The following is a 14,461-nucleotide window of genomic DNA, read 5'->3' on the forward strand; positions in this document are numbered from 1 at the left end:
TTAAAATATTAAACTGAGGCACTGTCTGCCCAACATGCCCCCTCCCCCGTGCCCTTCCCCATGTCCTAGCCAATGTTTATCTCTCAACCAGCAGTTGAAATAGATCATCTAGTCATTGTCAATGTTCCCTTTAAGCTCTACATCTGTGCAATCAACAGCCAATGTTCTTTAAGGTGCACAGCCAGACACAGTGGCACAGTGGTTAGTACTGCTGCTGCACAGCACTAGGGAGCTCGGGTTCAGTTCCTGGCTTGGGTCACTGTCTGTGTGGAGTCTGCACGTTTTCCCCATGTGTCTGCCTGCATTTTTTCCGGGTGCTCCAGTTTCCTCCCACAGTCCAAAAGACATGCTGATTAGGTACACTGGCCGTGCTAATCTCCCTCAGTGTACCCGAACAAGCACTGGAGTGTGGTGACTAGAGGATTTTCACAATGACTTCATTGCAGTGTTAAAGTAAGTCCACTTGTGACAGATTAATTAACTACACACCTATCTTAAAAGTATCGCAACAAAAAGGCTGCATACAATAAAGAACAGATAGACGGAACATTGTTTGACGAAGGGTCATCTGGACTCGAAACGTCAGCTCTTTTCTCTCCTTACGGATGCTGCTGCTGAGATTTTCCAGCATTTTCTCTCTTGGAGAGGGAACATTGGACACCGTTAGGTGGCTGTTTATGGGAACTTGCTGTGCGTAGATTGGCTGCTTTGTTTCCTAATTATACTTCATTAAGTATAAACTGTAAAGCACTTTGGGATGTTCTGAGTGATTGACGCTGGAGAAATCAAGTTTTTCTTATGCTTCTCCCCACTAAAGCAATTAACTCAAAATCCAATTTCCTATCTTTTCTCTCAGCCTTTAGTATTTTTCTTCTTCATTTCTGTACAGATTTCTGTCTCAGCTTCAATAATACTCTTCAGGACTGGATCCTGAAGAGCTTCTTCTCACCCCCCCCTCATTACTTTACACCTCTTTTCCTTCCCGATTCACCGATCAGTGTGGATAATTTACCATTATTTATGCTGCCAATTGCTTTCAGAATTTGGAACAGCAGTTGGATTCTCCCTTAGCGATTTCAACTTGCGAAATCTCACACTGTAACCATAATTTCTCATCCATGGTGACATCCTCGTACTTTCGCCTTGGGTCCAATATCCTTTCCACAATGGAGTACCCAAAGCACACAACAGAGTGTAGCTGTTCATATAACGCTGGTAATATCAAACCATTGTCTTCTTTGCACTGGTGTTTACTTCATCCTTCAATGCTCCCAGTCTAGATAGAATTCTACACATCTTTATCTCCCCAGCTGCATCTCCTCTGAACTCACTCTTTGTTTCTATATTTACCTTAGTACTAGCTCAGTTTACCTTGCACCTTTATCATTTGTGTCATCACTCCTGTCCTCTACCCCGATCACACACCTCTGGCTTATTTCACCCTTGAACCCTTTTCCCTAAACTTCACAAAAAAAACATGAATCTAATAACAAAAGGACTCAACTCTGTCTCTCAGCCCCAATGCTACCAAACTCCCTGAGTATTTCCAACATTTCGTTTTGCTCTTTTATTTTGAGTTCTGCACACTTCGACAAAATGAAATACTTTGGATGCTGCAGGACTGAAATAATAAGGGCTAAAGCTGGTAACACACAGCAGGTCTGTGGAAAGAGAAACAGAGTTAATCTTTCAGGTTGATGAGCTCACACGTGATCAAGAAGATGTTAATGGTTTATAACCAAGTATGGATGAGATCTTGTGGCACGGTGATAGTGTTCCTGATTTTGAACAGAACTCCGAGTTCAAGTCAAGCTCTAGGACAGTGCAGAAGGAGATCATTCGGCCCACCAGGTCTGCACTGACGACAGTCCCATCCAGGCTTTATCTCCATAATCCCATGCATTTACTCTAGCTAGCCCCCCTGACACTAAGGGGCAATTCAGCATGGTCAACCCACTTAACTCACACATCTTTGGAGTGTGGGAGGAAACCAGAGCACCCGGAGGAAACCCACGCAGACATAGGGAGAATGTGCAAACAGAGGTTGAGGGGCAACTTGATATAAGTTGACAAGATTATGAGGGGCATGAACAGAGTGGATAATCAGAAGCTTTTTACTAGGGTGGAAGAGTCAATTACTAGGGGCATACGTTTAGGGTGTGGAGTTGCCAGCATTGGACTGGGGTAGGCACAGTAAGTAGTCTCACAACATCAGGTTAAAATCCAATTTGACAACACGAGCTTTCAGAGCATTGCACTCACCTGATGTAGGGACAATGCTCTGAAAGCTCGTGCTACCAAATAAACCTGTTGGAGTTTAACCTGGTGTTGTGAGACTACTTACTAGTGTAAGGTGCGAGGGGCAAGTTTTAAAGGAGATGTACGAGGCAAGTTTTTTACACAGAGGGTGGTGGGTGCCTGGAACTCACTGCCAGGGGGGTAGTGGAAGCGGATACGATAGTGACTTTTAAGGGGCATCTTGACAAATACATGAAATAGGATGGGAACAGAGGGATATGGTCCCCTGGGTTTTTTGTTCAGTCAGGCAGCATGGTTGGTTCTGGCTTGGAGGGCTGAAGGGCCTGTTCCTGTGCTGTAATTTTCTTTTTTTTTTGTTCTTTTGTTCCACACGGACAGTGACCCCAGGCTGGAATTGAATTCAGGTCCCTGTGCTGTGAGGCAGCTGTGCTTACCACTGTGCCACTGTGCCATCCCTACATTGAGGATGTGGAATTTTTTTTAGCATTTTCTCTTTTTATTTCATGGAAATGTACTGAGTATGAAATTGTAAATCCTTCCAATGCACGCCAGTGGCAGGAGGTAAGGGTTGGAGAAATTCCTGGTTCGCTGTGTGATGGACAGAAATTGGAGCCTCTTCCATCACTATTCCTAGCTCCAAGACTTGAGCTCAACAGCAACTTGGGAGTGAGTTGGCTGAACATGGAGTGGGAGTTGGCTATTCGGCCCTTCAAACCTGCTCCCCCATTCAACATGATCATGGTTGATTCTCTATCTGAAGACTGTACTCCTGTACTTGGCCTCCCACAACCTTCTGGGTAGAGAACTCCACATGTTCACCACCCTCTGAGTGAAGATGTTTCTCTCCATCTCAGTCCTAAATGGCTAACCCGTATCCTGAGACTTGTTCTAGACCAACCGCCCCCCCTCCCCTCCATCCCCCCAGCCAGAGGAAACTACATCCCAGCATCCACAGCCAGTGTGGATCAGATTTGTGCCAACATTAGAGCACAACCTCAGGCTAAAGGGACGATCCTTTAAAACAGAGATGAGGAGGAATTTCTTCAGCCAGAGAGTGGTGAATCTATGGAACTCGTTGCCACAGAAGGTTGTGGAGGCCAGGTCACTGAGTGTTTTTAAGGCAGACATAGATAGGTTCTTGATTAATAAGGGGATCAGGGGTTATGGGGAAAAGGCAGGAGAATGGGGATGAGAAAAATATCAGCCAATGGCAGAGCAGACTCGATGGGCCGAGTGGCCAAATTGACTATGTCTTGTGGTCTAACAGCACAGGGTTCAATCCCTGCTCTGGCTGGGATGGATTTGGGACCTGCTTCCTTTTGCCCCCTTCCCCCTCCTCCCCCACTCCTGCCTCCCTCTCTCCTCTCCCCCCTCCCTTACCCACCTCACTCCTCCCCACCCTACCTCACCCCTCCTCTCCCCGCTCCCTCTCACCCTCCCCTCTTCCCAGTTGGGTGGGAGGTTGTGAAAGGCGCTATATAAATGCAGTTCCGCGTCTTCTTTAATGGCAACACCTCATGTGAAGTCCAGACGCTCGGAATGTTACCGGTCTAGTCTTGGTTGCTGTGTGTCTTGAACATTGTCTCCGATTTCCGGAGGTATTTAATATCTTGTTGAAACGCAGCAGGGGTTTGTAGTTGAACTGTAGATGATTGACCAGGATGGAAGGGAAGGGTTTGTGCAGGAAGTTCATGGCTATCTATTGATGGGGTCGTTGGTTAATTTTTAATGTCCTGCTGTGTGTGTGTGTGTGTGTGGGGATGGAGGCGGCAGTCCCTGCTCAGGAAGCCGGATCCAGGAGTCCGCTCTGCGGCTGCTGCCTCTCAGTCTCCGGGGCTCTCTACGTGCTCTGCTCCGGCTTCTCCGAGTTCTTCAACGGCGTCTTCATCAACCAATACCGCTTCAACTTCCCCGCTTTCATCGCTCTCTGCCAGGTTAGGAGATTAGCCAGGGGCCAGCGCTGCCATTCTGCTCTTGGTACCAACACAACGCGGTCTGTTAGGGATTTGGCTCCCCCCCCCCCCCACAATTACCCTTTCAGAGAGAATTATAGAACCATACAGCACACGAGGAAGCCATTCTGTCCATCATATCTGTGCTAGCTCTTAATGTTAAAGTTGGCTTAATGCAATGAAGTTACTACGAATTAAATGGAGCAGCGTTTAGCAAGTTCTTAGTTGCAAATAACAGGTAATTTAATCACAGAATTCCTACAGTGCAGAAGGAGGCCATTCGACCCATCGAGTCTGTACAGACCACAAGCCCACCCAGGCCCTATCCCCACGTATCTCCCCTGCTAATCCCCCTGACACTAAGGGACAATTTACTATGACCAATCAACCTGCACATCTTTGGAGTGTGGGAGAAAACCGGAGCATCCGGAGGAAACTCAAGCATTTAGGGGGGAGAACATGTGGACTCCACACAGACAGTGACCTGAGGCTGGAATTGAACCCAGGTCCCTAGTGCTGTGAGGCAGCAGTGCTAACCACTGTGCCCCCTATCTAAACCTAACCAGCACGTCTTTGGACTGAGTGGAAACTTAAAGTTAAAGAAGGCCACTAGAATGGTCTGGCTTTGTGCCAGGAGTACAATAAGCAAAGACAGTAATGTTAAATTTTAAGAGGATATCGATTAATCGGCAGTATTTTTAAGATGTGCCAGTAATAGAAAAGTTGCAGCTTGAATTTCATTTGTACATCACAAGATTACAGGTAAGAAGAGAGTTAGGGCTTTTCATTAAAGCCCAATCAGTTAAAATATAACCCGATATATTCAAGGCTGTGTTAGGTTATGATAGCAAGATAATAATGAAAGAGCATGAATTTAAAATAAATCAAAAGGTAGGTTAGAAAATGCTCTTCAGAGAATTATGTTGCTTTTCTCAAATAGTTTATTTTTAAAAAGAGCAATTAAATAATTAGAGGGAAATTAAATAATAAGGGCAGTGGACAGGGTAGACTCGATGGTTCATTGATTTAACCCCACTGTTCGTTTCCAAACACTTTTGTACTTTCTCCCCCTTCACATCTCTATAATGGGGCTTTTTCTGCCTTAACTCACTCCTTGGTGGCAATTAAATAATTCAAACTCCCTCTTTGTTCCAATAGTTTGTCCACTTTTTAAAAATTGATGCTTCAGTGATCATATATTTGCTTTGTTGCCTCAGGGATAAATGTGCCACCAAATTAGTAATAGTTTTATTTTGGCATTTAACATTACTGGTAGCTTTCTTTTTTATTCACTGATGTGGGCATCACTGGCACAGTCAGCAAGCATTGCCTCCTCCTCCCCTTGAGAAAGTGACAATGACTGTTGAACTGCTGCAGTCCATCTGGCGAAGATACTTAGAGAAACACGAGGTTATTCATTCCTGTGTACAGGTGAAGGACTGCTGCTCTTAGCTCAGCTGTTGATATCAATTCTTTAAATATTGCTGTGGAGTGCGGTGAATGAACCCTCCACCTCTCACTTACTTCCAGTGATGAACAGTTTTATGTATCCAGAAATGATGTTATCTTATCGTAGAATTAGAGAAACCTTACAGTACAGAAGAAGGCCATTCAACCCATTGAGTCTGCACCGACAATAATCCCACCCTAGACCCTATCCCCACAACCCCACACATTTACCCCGCTAATCCCTCTAATCCTGCGACATTAAGAGGCAATTTAACATGCCCAAACAACCTAGCCCACAAATCTTTGGATTGTGGGAGGAAACCGGAACACTCGGAGGAAACCACTGCAGACATGGGGAGAATGTGCAGATTCCACAGAGACATTGACCCAAGCTGGGAATCGAACCCAGGCCCCAGAACTGTGAGGCAGTAATGCTAATCACTGTGCCACCTTGCTGCCCCTATGCTGAAGAAATAATTACATTTGAATTCAGAGGATTAGTGACACTTTAGCTGGCACCAGTACGAACATTGCAAGAGCATTTTGATCAGTTCCTCAGGTGTTACCAATTTGGTGATACCATAGAATCCCTACAGTGTAGAAAGGGGCCATTTGGCCTATCAAGCCTGCACCGACTTGCTAAAATCCACCTATATCCTCCCCTCCACCCTATTCCCATAACCCCGTATATTTATCATGGCCAATTCACATAATCTACATATCTTTGGACATTAAGCGGATAAGTTAGCATGGAAAATCTCCCTAACCAACATATCTTTAGACATGAAGGGTCAATTTAGTATGGCCAAGCCACCTAACCCGCACATCTTTGGACTATGGGAGGAAACCGGAGCACCCGGAGGAAACGCACACAGACACAGGGAGAATGTGCAAACTCCCCACAGACAGTGACCCAAAGCTGGAATTGAACGTGGGTCCCTGGCGCTGTGCTAACCACTGTGTCACTTTGTGGCTTGAGCTCCACTCAAGGAATTGGGGTTTCACAAAGTGGGCAGACTCTTTAGTGCAGCGGCAAGGGCAAGTCAAAAGTCCAGTGGCACCGTCTGAAGAGCAGGTAGCCTGATGTCCTGGTCCACATTCCTCCCTCGACGGAGACTGTGAAAAGCAGATTGGCTGGCAATTCACTTCATTGTTATTTGTGGGATCTTCTGCTGCACAAAATAACTGTTTAATGTACTTCACAGTCATTTTAAGTAACTTATTGCATACAAAATCCTTTGAGACATTTTAGGATGTATGCAATGCATACAAGTCCCGTGCAATACTGTTTCACTGTGTTATCCTTTGTTAGGCGCTGCTGACTATTGTGGTACTGCAGATATTGAGGCAAGCCAGACTGTTGAATATCAGGCCCTATTTACTGGAGAATGGAGAGATCTTCTTTCTCCCTTCCATTTGCTTCAGCTTCCATTCAGTCCTAACCCTGTGGGCTGCGAGCAACTCCAATTCCAGTGTCTTCACATTCATCGGGCGATTTACACCCGTGGCCACCTTGGCGTTCATGGAAATGTTCAACGTGAAAAAGAGAACCTCCTTCAGCAGTACTTTTCTGGTGCTCGTGATCACCTCCTGCACCATTTTTGCAGGTAAGATAAAGTTTATTTATTAGTCACAAGTTGGCTTACATTAACACTGCAACGAAGTTACTGTGAAAATCCCCTAGTGGCCACACTCCGGTGCCTGTTCGGATACACTGAGGGAGAATTTAGCATAGCCAATGCACCTAACCAGCATGTCTTTGGCTGTGGGAGGACACTGGAGCATCCACAGGAAACCCATGCAGACACAGGGAGAATATGCAAACTCCACACAGACAGTGACCTAAGCCAAGAATCGAACCCAGGTCCCTGGCACTGTGAAGCAGCAGTGCTAACCATTATGCCATCATGCTGCCCCAAGAAGCAATGAAGAATAAACCAGAGCATAGCTTCCATACATTACCTCATTTCAAAGTAATTCAATTCATGTTAAATGTATTTATATAAATACAAGTCTAGTTTCAAACTCGACTGTCTCGACTTAATATTCATCCCACAGCATTTTCTAGCCCTGTGCCCCAGTTTGCATTTTTGACTCAACTTCCTTCACTTTCTCTCTCTGCCCCCTCCTCAGTGGCAAGTTCTGTGCCAAATTTCTCTTTGCATCTCATTCCACTGATTTAAAAAGGATGGTGAACCCTCTACCTGCAAGATGTGTGACCATGAACCATGTGTCACTGAAGGGTTATCCACAGCAACATCATTCCTCTCTCCAAAGATTGTGGAAGAAAGATCAATAAATGGTTGCTGGAGCATTAACTCTCATGGTACCAATATGGTTGTTAAAATTAGTTATCGCTAGTCCCTACAATTATTTTAATTTGTGTGAGAGGTGACTTGAATTCACCAACAGAAAATTTGTTGCTAGATAAATTACTTAAGAGTTCAATTGAGTGACTGTGAGATTTTGGTATTTTTATAGAGCCCATTCCACGTATTCACGCTGCTGTGGATAGAAGAATCTCCTCCGTTGTAAATTTGCCTGAATATCCTTGTGTATTCAAAGTTAAAGTTTACTTTTTAATGTCACAAGTAGGCTTGCATTAACATTGCAATGAAGTTACTGTGCAATTGCCCTAGTTGCCACACTCTGGCGCCTGTTTGGGTACACAGAGGGAGAATTTAGCACAGCCAATGCACCTAACCAGCACGCCTTTCGGACTGTGGGAGGAAAGTGGAACAGCCAGAGAAAACCCATGCAGACACGAGGAGAATGTGCAGACTCTGCACAATCACCCAAGCCAGGAATCGAACCTGGATCCCTCATGTATCTTATTTTTGTTTTTCTGTTATTTTTGATACCTTCTGGAAGACCACTTTTTAAGGCGAAAATACCCCAAGTTTCTCCGTTTCAAGGGGCAGCACGGTGACAGAGGTTAGCACTGCTGCCTCACAGAGCCAGGGACTCAGGTTCAATTCCAGCCTGTCAATCTGTCTGTGTGGAGTCTGCACATTTTCCTCGTGTCTGCGTGGGTTATTTCTGGCTGCTTCAGTTTACTCCCACAGTCCAAAGCTGTGCAGATTAGGTTGATTGGCTATGTGAAATTGACCTTAGTGTCAGGGGGATGAGTGGGATAAATGTGTGATAAATTACGGGAATAGGTGGGATTGTGGATGGTACTGACTCGATGGACTGAATGGCCTCCTTCTGTACTCCAGGGATTCTATGATTTCTTTCTCGTAAGTACAATCTTTGATGCTTGGGCTCAAAGAAGAGGCCCCTACTTGTGCACTTCCTTTAGAAATGAATGTGACCAGAACTGGATACATTTCTCAAGATAAAGACAAAATACTGTGGGTGCTGAAATCTGAGACAAAAACAAAAAATGCTAGAAAATCTCAGCAGGCCTGTGGCAAGAGAATAGATGCTGGCATTGAACTGGGGTAAACACAGTAAGAAGTCTCACAACACCAGGTTAAAGTCCAACAGGTTCACTTGGTAACAAACGTCAGTAGCTTTCAGAGCACTGCCCCTTCGTCAGGTGAGTGGGGAGTTCTGATCACAAACAGTGGATATAAAGGCACACACACAGTTTACAGAATAGTGATGAGAATGCGAGTCTTAAAGGTGCAGACAATGTGAGTAGAAATAGCATTAAGCATAGGTTAAAGAGATGTGTATTGTCTCCAGACAGGGCAGTAAGTGAGATGTTGCAAACCCAGGCAAGTCATGGGAGTTACAAATAGTGTGACATGAATCCAAGATCCCGGTTGAGGCTGTCCGTGTGTGTGGAACTTGGCTATCAGTCTGCTCAGTGACTCTGCGCTATCATGTGCCATGAAAGCCACCTTGGAGAACATTTACCCAAAGATCAGGGGCCGAATGCCTGTGACCGCTGAAGTGTTCGCCAACAGGAAGAGAACAGTCTTGCCTGGTGATTGTCGAGCGGTGTTCATTCATCCGTTGTCATAGTGTCTGCATAGTCTCCCCAGTGTACCATGCCTCGGATCATCCTTCCCTGCAGCGTATCAGGTAGACAACATTGGCCGAGTTGCAAGAGTATATATTGTCTACCTGGTGAATGGCCTAGTGGCATTTGTTACCAAATAAACCTGTTGGTCTTTAACGTGATGTTGTGAGACTACTTACTGAGAGAGTATAGGGCCAAACTCTGAGTCCGGATGACCCTTTACCACATTTCTTAGGATGTAGGTAGATTGGAGCAGTGTGCAGTTAGATTAGGACTTCCTCTGGCCAATACTTTAACAGTTTTGTTGACTGCTGTCTGACATTGGTCACACATGATTAAGAATATTGGGTTCCTTTCAATTTTATTGTTAGTTAGTTCAACACCATTCAGAGTATGTCATCCATTTCCCTTACCATGGACGGCACAGTGGTACATTGGTTAGCACTGCTGCCTCATAGCACCAGTGACCCGGGTTTGAATCCCAGGTTGGGTCACACACTGTTTGGAGTTTGCACGTTCTCCCCATGTCTATGTGCGTTTCCTTCCACAGTCCAAAGATGCTTGGGTTAGATGGATTGGCCATGCTAAATTAGCTCTTGGTGTCAGGAGGACTCGCAGGGTAAATATATGGGTGATGGGGATAAGGCCTGGGTGGGATTGTGGTCAGTGCAGACTCGATGGACCAAATGGCCTCCTTCTGCACTGTAGGAATCTATGATTCATTAACTTCATACAGAGCACATCACATCTCCCTGTTGCAGGGCTGCCATAGCAACTGTTAAATTCATGTCCTATTGGGAAACTGATTTATTTTGAAGAATGTTAAAAATCGGGGAAAAGTAACTGTTACCACATGTTTATCCTGCTTTCTAAATATGAACTGCTCTGATTTGTTCCTGCCTAGGTTTTCAGAACTTCACTGATGGTATTATTGTGTACATCTATGGACTCTTAAACCTCATGTTCAAGAGTACTTACCTCACTTTGATCCAAAAGCTTGGTCAAGACCACAGCATGTCAGTGTTGGATGTCTATTACACTTGCACCATTAACAGCTGTCCACTGCTGTTTGTGTACTGCCTGCTCCACCCAGATACTCCTCAGATTCTCCCTTCAGGCAGCTGGTCCAGTCTGATCTTTTTGGGCTTCTTTGCCTTGGTGTTGCTCCTGGGGTCCTTGCTGAATTGCCTTGTGTTCCTGTGCACCTTGCTGAGCTCGGCACTGACAATGAGCATGATTGAGGTGGCCAAGACAGACATGTTGGCACTGAGGAACATTGTCACACATGGATGGACTTCCTCCTCACTCCCACTTCTCATCAGTACCAGTGGAGTAGGCATTTATGTGCACAAAGACTCTAGAGAGAAAGACAGCAACAAGGAAAGATGCAATGAAAATCTCCACCTGAAAACTGCTCAGTACGTTCCAAGTATTGGAATTTAAGTCGATGGATAACTTTCCTCCTTTTATCACCTGAGCGTTCATTCTGTGTCTACCATTCTCCAGTACAATGTCCAACTTGTTACATAAAACGTGTATCTCAATACTGAGGGGGCGGGGGGTAAATATTTTGTGAGCTGTGAGCTTTTGTACTTTAAATATCCTTTACTGTTACTCAGGGTAATTGCTGGAAATGTTTTCTCCTAAATAAATTCATATGTTGCTGAAATACTGTCAGTTTTTTTTATTCTTCTAAATCCTTACAGTATCTTCCCGTTCAGATTTCAAGGTACAAAGTTGACGGACACTGACTGTCCTCCAGCACCTTGTTTTCACTGGAAAGACAGAGACTGAGGGGTGACCTAATAGAAGTCTACAAAATTATGAGGGGCATTGATAGGGTGGATGGTCAGAGGCTTTTTTTCCCCAAGAGCAGAAAGGTCAACTATAAGAGAGCACAAGTTTAAGTGAGAGTGGGAAAGATTAGGGGAGACATGCAGAGGAAGGTGGGTGCCTGGAACACACTGTCAATGGAAGTAGTGGAAGCAGGCACTTTAGCAACATTCAAGGTGTATCTTGATAAATACATAAACAGGAGGCAAACAGAGGATTTGAAACAATGTATTGGTGCAGGTTTAGTGGGCCGAAGGGCCTGCTCCTGTGCTGTAGAGATCTTTATCCTTGTGGAAGTGGCCATTCTCCATGCGGGGGTCTACACAGTCAGATTCAGCAGGTTATTGACATGTACTCTGCAACCCATCCAATTCTGAGCAACCTACCATAATGAGAGAATCTTGGTCAGCTTTCGATTCCTCCCTAGCCCAGCAAGGTGTAGACCTTTCCTCCTGTTTGTACATGCAGAGCTTCTTGCACACTGGACTTTATAAATGCTGAACCTGTACACAGTAACTTGTTGTGTCAAAGATGTTGCAAGCTCAAAGGGTTTATAAAGAGAATCCCAGAATATGGAGATGTGACAACTGAAGGTTTTGTAACTGATAGCAGAATGATAAGGTAATTAATGTCATAGTGCAGCAAGCAGGCCAGGCTAAATATCAAACTGAGATTTATTGGCTGAGTGTAGCTCAATAGCGCGGAGTGCATTATCCTATTAAGTACAAGATCTGTATAGATTCTTATTGCAAATAAAGCAGTGAAACATGGTGTTACACAAACTTTGAGTCTTTTGAGGGCAGCCCATCAAGAATGTATCAACTCACTGTCTAAATTATTACTGAATCAACCACTGACATCCTTTTGGGAAATGCATTCCTAATTTTAATTGAATGTATTAAAAGCAAATCTCATCTTGCCTTAGGATCTTTTAAATCCATATTGACTGCGTACTAGACCATCATTTCTAAAAACTGTCTCTCCTTATTTACTCTACCAAAACCCTTCATGATTTTGAACATGTCTTTGTTAAGAACAACTCCACCTTCCTTAGTCTCTCCTCGTAATTGAACAACAGCAAATTGCCCATACCCCAACGGCTCACAGACCTACATCTCCCTACTGCTCTGCCCAGTACTTTGGAACCTGTGTACTCTACTGCCAGAGAAGTTACTGGAAATGGTTGTACAACTTTGTGCTGTCAGATACCCTGTAAAAATATATAAAATACAATTGTAGAATTAAATGGCTGGCACAGCAGTTAGCACTGCTGCCTCACAGCACCAGGGACCCAGGTTCAATTCCCAGCTTGGGTCACCGTCAAAGTCTGCACATTCTCCTCGTGTCTGCGTGGGTTTCCTACGGGTGCTCTGTTTTCCTCCACAGTCTGAAATTCATGCTGGTTAGGTACATTGGCTGTGCTAAATTCTCTATCACTGTACCCAAACAGGCACCAGAGTGTGGCGGCTAGGGGATTTTCACAGCAACGTTAATGTAAGCCTACTTACAATACTAATAAGTAAATAAAAAAGAATGAGGGTTAAAAATGTTACTGACGCAGCTCACCACTGCCTTCTCAAAAGCAATTAGGGATGGATAATGAATGCTGGCCTTGCCAGTGAATTAAAAAAAATGCATATAATTCTGCATGGTGCCAAAGCAACACAAACTCTTTGGGGGATGGCTCAGTTGGCTGGATGACCAGTGCCAGCTTCACAGGGTTTTTGATCCCTATTCCGGCTGATCTCTGAAGTGATCCAGCATACCACATGTTTCAAAATTAGGGATGGAAAACAAATGCTGGCCTTCTCAACATCTCCACAGAAGAATTAAAAACATTTCTGATATTTGCATTTACTTACAACGACAAAAATAGTTTCTTCAAGATTTTGTGGAAAATTTAAAAATATAAAATGATGCAATCGCTCAATAATTTGCTTTTGAAGCATTCGAGTCTTCCAGTTTATGGTAAATTTACACTGTGGCCGGCCTTAAAGCCCACTGGCTGTGTCATAGTGAAACAGTAGATCTTGGGACATCAATAAAGAATAAAAAAGTAGTTGCAAAAGTGGTGACTTTTGTAGAGGTGCCACAGCTGTCTTCATTTATCCTGGTTATCGGGTAGTCGTATCCCCATGCTTTGTAGAATGTTCGAGGCAGGCCCTGCCAGGCCAGCTTGTGAACTGTATGACTCCAACAGGTTCTCCACCAGGTTCAAGTCCACATCCACGGGCAGAATCTTCAAATTCCCTTCAGCATCACTCTCCAATTCACCCTCTGCTTCTGTAGTTACATTAGGTTCATCTGAGCCAACCTGTGAGGCCAAAGAGAAAACTGTTACATTGAGTACATCACAGGTAAGCCTAAGAAAACACATGCATTGAGCCTAATGGTGTATTGTATACTGAGCTAGTTACAACAGGACAGTATTTAATTATTACTGTCTCATTCCATCCCAACCAGAAGAGAACTCTGCATGTCTGTGCTAATAAAAAATATGTCCCCCAATTAAACAAATTCTGAACAGACTCTGTAAACCACCAAGGGGGCCACTTTAGCATTTTTAAGATTTGGAGTTGTGCTCCATACAATGTTAAACTCGAGGGGTCTCCAACCATATTTCTCTCGTCAGGTTGAGAGAAAATATACTTGGCCTGACACCCTCAAGAGGATGTCAAGCCAAGTATATTCATCCTGATGGCCAGTACTTGGAGCAGTTGAGTAAGGAAACATAAAATTGGAAAAACATGTCACTTTTCGTTGACAACGATGGACAAACCCAGCATTCTGGTGTCCCACAAATTTTCTTAAGCCTGTAAACAGACAGTTCATTGTACTACCTGTAAACCCATGTACTTATATTTTAATACCACTCCTCACATAGGGTTTGATATTTTGCTGTACCTTTGTGGGAAATGTGGACGATCAGTAGAAAGGAATTCATACTGGAAGCTATGATGATGACAAAGTTCACAGGCTTTAGGAATCGTGAGTGAGG

The 14,461-nt window shown here is 44.3% G+C and overlaps 2 protein-coding genes across 3 annotated transcripts in view; one reads left to right on the plus strand and one right to left on the minus strand.

The window, feature by feature from the left end:
• The first annotated feature begins 3,868 nt into the window (after positions 1-3,868).
• On the plus strand, positions 3,869-11,299 carry LOC145360592 (uncharacterized). Its single transcript, XM_080215935.1, has 3 exons — positions 3,869-4,193; positions 6,973-7,267; positions 10,535-11,299. The coding sequence occupies exons 1-3, from the start codon at positions 4,020-4,022 to the stop codon at positions 11,071-11,073; spliced, it is 1,008 nt and encodes a 335-aa protein (XP_080072061.1). The 5' UTR covers positions 3,869-4,019; the 3' UTR covers positions 11,074-11,299.
• Positions 10,907-14,461, minus strand: part of ecd (ecdysoneless homolog (Drosophila)) — a 35,584-nt gene continuing 32,029 nt past the window's right edge. Inside the window, exons 13-14 of one of the 2 annotated variants that reach the window (XR_013889743.1) lie at positions 13,326-13,777; positions 10,907-10,987 (exon numbers count right to left, since the gene is read on the minus strand). Coding sequence is in view for 1 of the 2 variants with exons in the window: in XM_080215934.1 (XP_080072060.1) it covers positions 13,565-13,777 (213 nt within the window). In the remaining variant the exon portion in view is untranslated. Of the gene's footprint in view, positions 10,988-12,119; positions 13,778-14,461 lie in introns of those variants that run through there. The other variant, XM_080215934.1, reaches the window with a different exon arrangement.

This window comes from Carcharhinus amblyrhynchos, chromosome 31 (genome assembly GCF_965287045.1).
Source record: "Carcharhinus amblyrhynchos chromosome 31, sCarAmb.v2.hapA, whole genome shotgun sequence".
In the NCBI taxonomy this organism is placed as follows: domain Eukaryota; kingdom Metazoa; phylum Chordata; class Chondrichthyes; order Carcharhiniformes; family Carcharhinidae; genus Carcharhinus; species Carcharhinus amblyrhynchos.

Coding starts and splice junctions, on each gene's coding strand:
- LOC145360592 (XM_080215935.1), top strand. CDS start 4,020: ATGGAGGCGGCAGTCCCTGCTCAGGAAGCCGGATCCAGGAGTCCGCTC. Junction 4,194..6,972: donor CTTTCATCGCTCTCTGCCAG/GTTAGGAGATTA, acceptor ATCCTTTGTTAG/GCGCTGCTGACTATTGTGGT. Junction 7,268..10,534: donor CTCCTGCACCATTTTTGCAG/GTAAGATAAAGT, acceptor GTTCCTGCCTAG/GTTTTCAGAACTTCACTGAT.